Source organism: Canis lupus, chromosome 12, assembly GCF_003254725.2.
Source record: "Canis lupus dingo isolate Sandy chromosome 12, ASM325472v2, whole genome shotgun sequence".
Lineage (NCBI taxonomy): Eukaryota > Metazoa > Chordata > Mammalia > Carnivora > Canidae > Canis > Canis lupus.
The window spans coordinates 47,146,820-47,153,521 of record NC_064254.1 but is presented as its reverse complement, the minus strand read 5'-3'; the positions used below and the strand labels follow the sequence as shown (position 1 = coordinate 47,153,521).

General features: G+C 39.0%; 1 protein-coding gene across 8 annotated transcripts in view; it reads right to left on the bottom strand.

Annotated features, from left to right (window-relative positions):
- Nucleotides 1-5,028: 5,028 nt before the first annotated feature.
- CFAP206 (cilia and flagella associated protein 206) overlaps nt 5,029-6,702 on the bottom strand; it is a 67,835-nt gene continuing 66,161 nt past the window's right edge. For all 8 annotated transcript variants that reach the window (XM_049092343.1, XM_025444758.3, XM_025444759.3 and 5 more), the window contains exon 13: nt 5,029-6,226. In XM_049092343.1, the coding sequence (XP_048948300.1) occupies nt 5,996-6,226 (231 nt within the window). In that variant the 3' untranslated portion in view covers nt 5,029-5,995. The remainder of the gene's footprint in view (nt 6,227-6,702) is intronic.

Sequence of the window (6,702 nt, the reverse complement as noted above, 5' to 3'; positions counted from 1 at the left end):
GATCCCAAGACTCCAGTATCACACCCTGGGCCAAAGGCAGGCGCTAAACCGCTGAGCCACCCAGGGATCCCCTATCTTTTCCCATTTTGGAGTATCATTATGGTCTCAACTTAATTCAATTAACTATAATTATTCTCCTTTTGATGCTCAAGGGAGATCTGCACAAGATTTTTGAAGCATTCTTTATTTCTGGCAACAAGAGGTTCCAGTCAATCTTGATATATCCTAGATCATGGAATCCAGTATACTTCAAGGAACTATGGTTCCTTCTGGTAGAGAATAGTATCTCTGTCTCTGTCTCTCTGTCTCTCTCACACACACACAAACACACACATATACATATACACAAACTGATAATAATTAGCGTGGTAGGTAAAATGCTGTTGTGCTGTTTTTGAGGCATTTTGTGTTCACATAACATCATGCTGCTGAACCTTACTTAATAAATTTTAATTGCCCAAAAGACTTCCTACCCCACTGGCATGAACCTTGACTAGATTTTTGATGCATCTTGTCGTAACCTGTTCAGCCCAAGACCATGAGGGACAAATTTGACATTCAGACAGAATCAGGATTATTGACCCATTCCAATGAGGGAAATAACACACCAGAGGAATTATGTGGGATGTTGCTGGAAAGAGTTACAAAATCTAGGAGACTGATAGATGGGTGAAATTTAAAGGAAGCAATGTTTTGACAGATTCAAAGCAGGGCTACTTATAAAGAAGTGAACATCAGATCTAGACTGAAGAATAGTCTCAGGATCCTGTTTCTTAAAAACAACAAAGTTACCAGATGTAGAATGCTGTGTTCAGGAGCCCCTGAAATGAAAGCTTTCTTTGGAAATTGGTTGGAAATTGAGGCTGCTTCTTTGTGTCCAAGTGCCTTAAATCCTCCAAACAAAAGCAGGCCGTTTCATTCCTACTGGTAACTTCCACAGCAAGGTTCCTAACAGTGAATGCTTTTAGAGAACAAAATTTTTCACTGAGTTAGAAAGTAGACACTCAAAAGAAGGAGTGGTTATTATATTTTACTGCAGCATACCCTTCAGGGAAGTTATTATTTCCTGTTAACTTTCCAGCTGGTGTTTCTGTTTGTTTCTCATTCTGAATTATCCTGTCTTGGAGGAAAACCAATTGACATGATGTGCTTTTTACGTGTGCGTAGCCTTCTATACAACCATGGTTATTGCAAGAAGCAATGATCTTGAACATGTGAACTGCAGGGTCATTTGACTGATAATGAGCTAACCTGTGTCTCAAACAGCTACTGCTGTTGCCATTTGAAACCCTAATGATATTTCTGATTGTAATTACCAAGCTGCAGTATTTGCCTTGAAATTCTCTCACTTCTCTCTCTGCACAGGCATGAGAGCTACCCTAGTCTCAATGAATTTTATAAAAGGAAGCCCGTTACTGTATCCATTGGCAATATAGTAAAAGTGTAGGCTGTGCAGTAAGCAATATGAAAGGCTTAAGAAAGTTACAGCTAAATTCAAGTATTTAGCTATATAACAGATTATTAAAAGTGGTGAAGGTTCCAATATAGTAAACTAATAACCATAAAGAACATTTAGGCAAATGCAGATACCTAAACATAATTGTTTCCATGACAACTTAAGCATATTTTCCTTATTCTGCTATTAAGAAAATTACATTCCAATCTGCTAGGTTGTTATTTTAAAACAATTATTTCCTATGGTGTAGTATTACTAAAGACAACCTAAAAAGAATGTTGCATTTTATAATTGAGAAAGTAAAAAAAAAAAAAATACTAGGAGACAGTGTAAATTAAATTCAGTGTCTAGACTTGAAGAGCACAACATGAGTAACAATCATCAACAATCATCTAAACATTTCTTATTTGAGCTTAACTCTCCCTTGCCTCTGCTTCCTTTTTTAGCTACCACAATCTCATTTCTTTTCCTGCCAAGAAGTACTGTTTTGCAGTCTGTACTTATTTCTACCATTTCTGCTTGCTGCAATCTTACTTCTACTCAAGCCAACTCTATTAAAACAGAGCCCAGCAGTTGCCTACTTCATTGACCTTTTCTCATTTCTCATCCTCTTCTGTTTATTCCTCAGACGTTGACTGAAAGCCATGATGTGCCAAGCATTATTCGAGGCATCGAGAGCTTGAAAACAGAAAGTCGGCAACATGAAGATTGGAGTGCAGTAGAATGAGACACTGGAGACTCCCTTCTCTCCTGGCTAACATTAACATAGCACTTATCCTGTAAATGCTTTGGATGGGTTAACTCCTTTAATCTCCTGACAACCCAGTGAGGTCGGAATTATTAGTATCCCAATTTTCATGAAGAAACTGCAGCAGAGAAATGTTAAGTAACACAGCCAGTAAGTAGTAGACCTTGACCTTACTTCCTTGACCAGAGAGATTCCTTTCTGTCTTCTTTTACCTCTCTGACTGCTCCTTGGTCTCATCTTGTCTCTTCCTCCTCATTCCATCCCTATTCCCTTGGGGATGACCTCCCAAATTATCTTTGTCCAGTTCAAATTCCAGTCACCTCTGCTTTATTATTTTGTCATCCCTTAAGCACGGTTTTTCTAAGTACTGGACTCATTATCCTTTTGATCAACCAGATCCTCTTCCCAATTATCCTCAGTCTCCTAGGGTAGACACCCTGAGGTCATACTGTGATTTTTCTTCCTTCTCCTGAGATGTTATATCCGATTCATTAAATCTCACATTTGCCCTTCATGTCATCTATTACCACGTGCCCCAATTCTTGCAACAGCTTCCTAGCCATCTCCCAATCATAGAATCTCTCTCCTACAGTCAATCTTCAAGAATCTGCAGAGGTTTCCTAATGTCTGACTACAGAAAGGCAACATATTCCTTTCCCTGGCTTTCAATGTTCTCTAAAAGCTATACCAACCTGGCTTATCCAATTTACTTCCCACCACTTCTCAAAAAATAATCTCCTTTTTCCTCTCTCTTCCAATGATCCCTTTCCTCTCTCTTCTTTTCCAATGATTACTTTGCTGGTGAGCTCCTTAGCAATTCCCACCTTGATGATTAAAATAATCACATGACCAGTATCCTGCCTCCAGTTTGTTCTTTTGTTTATTCCCTTTTCCTTCCTTCAGTCATCCAACAACATACAAAAGCCAAGGATAGGGACACCTGGGTGGCTCAGCGGTTGAGCGCCTGCCTTAAGCCCAAGGCCTGATCCTGGAGTCCCGGGATCGAGTCCCACGTCAGACTCCCTGCATGGAGCCTGCTTCTCCCTCTGCCTGTGTCTCTGCCTCTCTGTCTCTGTGTCTCTCATGAATAAATAAAGTCTTTAAAAAAAAAAAAAAAAAGTGCTACAAAAGCCAAGGATATAAAAATGCCTAGAACACAGTTCAAATCTCAAGAAACTCACAATCTAACAGGGAAAATACAGATGACCACATGTATACCTATTTAGGTACTATGCTAAGGTTATAAATAAAAAGTTGTGAAAACCCAAAGGAAGAAGCAATGAATTCTCCCAAAACTGATCCGGAAAACCTTCACTGAAACGGTAAAATCTGATCAGGCTGTTTGAGGACAAACATAATCTCAAGAGGGTGTCCTTGGACGACATTCCAGGTAACAGTGAAAATCAAGAGCAGAGAGTGGTGGTATGAAAGACAATGATATCTTTGAAGAGTTTGATTCAACTTGCCTAATATGTATAGTATATAGAGGTAGCAAGGGAGGAACAGAAAATGAAACTAGAAGATAAATGGATATATTTCGAAAAGTCTTACATAGTATGTGAGGGAGTTTTTCCATTATCCCCTAAGTAATAGAAATGAGTTTTGGTAGGTGTTTAAGTGAGGGAGGTAAAATTTGGGGGAAGGGAGCAGTGTGACATGACTGGATTTCTGTTAGAAACATTATGCCAACGAATCAGGTAATAGGACTAAGTCCTAAATGATAGCACTGGTGATGAAAACAGAAAGACACAGACAATTCAAACCACATCAACAGGGCTGGATGACTTGTTAAATATAGGGGCTATAAGATAAAGGCAGTCAAGAAGTTCTTAATGTCTGCTACTGAGTAAGAGAGTGATGCCTTTAGGGCAGCCCCTGTGGCGCAGCGGTTTAGCGCCGCCTGCAGCCCAGGGCGCGATCCTGGAGACCAGGGATCCTGGAGACCAGGGAGTCCCACGTCAGGCTCTCAGTATGGTGCCTGCTTCTCCCTCTGCCTGTGTCTCTGCCTCTCTCTCTCTCTCTCTAAAAAAAAAAAAAAAAAAACAGAGAGAGAGAGAGAGAGAGATGCCTTTGACCACAGAAATACAGAGGAAAAAAGAAGTCTGTCAGAGAAAAGTGAGTTTGGCCTGCAACCTGCTGAAAAGGCGATGACTGTCTGATGCAGGGTCCAGCATGTGGTTGGGAATCTTTAAAGAGCACTGGGGCTTAGGTGGATGGTCAGGATCCTAGGAGATGACCATTTGGTCTAGCTCCCTTTATTCTGATTCTATTGTACTTACCAGGCAACTTTCTGATATTAAATTTAGCTTTTCAAACTGGGTTTGGTATTTTTATTATTTGGAAATTTTACTTTCAACCTTAACTCAATAACCTCAAATTAGAACATATCAGCCATTCTTTTCTGTATTTAGAAATCTTGCAGAATCGGGATGCCTGGATGGCTCAGTGGTTGAGCATCAGCCTTTGGCTCAGGTCACCATCCTGGGGTCCTGAGATGGAGTCTCCCATCGGGCTCCCCATGGGGAGCCTACTTCTCCCTCAACCTATGTCTCTGCCTCTCTGTGTGTGTGTCTCTCATAAATAAATAAATAAAAGCTTTGAAAAAAAAAATCTTGCAGAATCGAATGAGGGTTGACAGAACAGATAAAATCAAAGACCTGATGTTGTAAAGCTCAGTGTGCTCTAACCATCCCACCTCCTTCAAGGACAGATCCCGCCCCCGCCCCTGGCCCCCACCCCAGGCCTTGCCTCAACAGCCAGTCAGCCTATCTTTAGCATCATTTCTAAACTACAGGTATGAAAGTCATGAACACTTAGAAGTAGGTCTGTTTGAAGTTAATCTTTATGATATATGTAGATAATGGATTTTGAAACATACTATTATAAATTACATTTCACCTACATAGAAAGCAAATTATATAAACACCTTAATAAAAGTCACCGAGGCAGAAAAAAATGCATTAAATATAAATGATCCCCTCACCATTAAAGCATGTTTTAACAGTCCCTCCCTCCATCTGGGAGTCTTTATTATCCAGGAGTTGATATTAGAAGTATGTAAGACAGTACTAAAACTATTGCTCTAAAATTCAGCAATCAGTAATTCACATGGGCCCTACACACAACTACCTATGGGGTCAGGCAGAGATAAGGCAAAGCAGCAGAAATGGGGTCTGGAAGTACCTAGCCTATGAAAGAGCACAGCATCTCTCACAGGAATGCTAGCCAAGTACGTCAAATATTCTGATTTTTTGCAAGGGGGCAGAAATCCAGATTTTATGTAAAATTTCCAGGTTTTGAAAATTCATGTGGACCTCTACTCTCATTATTCCAAATTAGTGAGGTCTTATTATACATCAATTTAATCTATGTTAACATTTAATAGCTAATGAGGCTGAAAATATTGACTAGATTTAAAAATGTTAATGTTTAACATTAAATGTGATTTTAGGAACAAATAAGCTTCTATCTCAGTTACAGTCTTATAAATATATTAATATCTAAAGAGCATCATAATTTCAGCCTTTAATGCTGCCAAACTTTTTCTAACAGAAAATGGGTAGACAGTTTTACTTCCCAATTTTAATAGAATGCAAAATGTGTTACAGAGAACACTTTTTAGTTTTTTGTAGCAGTTTGACAGTGAATATAAGAATCTGGAAAACATTTACACAACCAATAAATGTGCCAGACCCACAAAATTAACTAATTTTCACAGATACAAAGATACTTGTCAATATTTGCCACTGTCCATAACTTAGTGAAATCCACTTTAAAAATTCAGTCTCTAACTAGGTCTCATCAACAGCTCTGGTTAAGTTCACCTTGACCCCAGAAGTGATTTTACTCTGTCCCCCACGGAGACCAGCTAGGTAAATCTGGGGCCTGGGCACTCGGGTGCTGCCTTCTCTCATAGACTGCGTGCTAGCATCCTTGGGTGGGTACACCTGTGAATAATTCTCTCTTCTCATGTGACTGAGATCGGTTTGTACTGAGTGAGTAACTTTCTGACGCAAATTGGCCTAAAAAGAAAGAGAATACACAGGAATTAGCCCATCTCTAAAGAACAAATAATATCAGCCTCATGTTTTTTCTCAATCCACAGAGAAATTAGCCCTACAACACAGTATTTTTCTACAAAGCATTAAAACATTAGAAAAACTAGAACATAATAAATATCCTTTGTCAAGAGGTGGGAAAATACATAAAATGTTGAAAACAGACCCAAGGAAAGAACATACAGATTCAAACTTCACAGTGAGTTCACAATTATTTGTTAACACAATCTTCTAACTCCTTCATTATTATACTTTGAGATTCATACAACTTGGATTTTCCCACCATACTTGGTTTATTGTTTTAAAAGACAAAAATTTAAGATTTTCTTTGTCTTTTTTAAATGGACTTCACCCAAGACTTTTAATATAAAAAGTTCCGATGTCTTCAGGTTACATTTTACAGTATTCAACATCCTGCTTGCTCTTTTTATGGATTACTA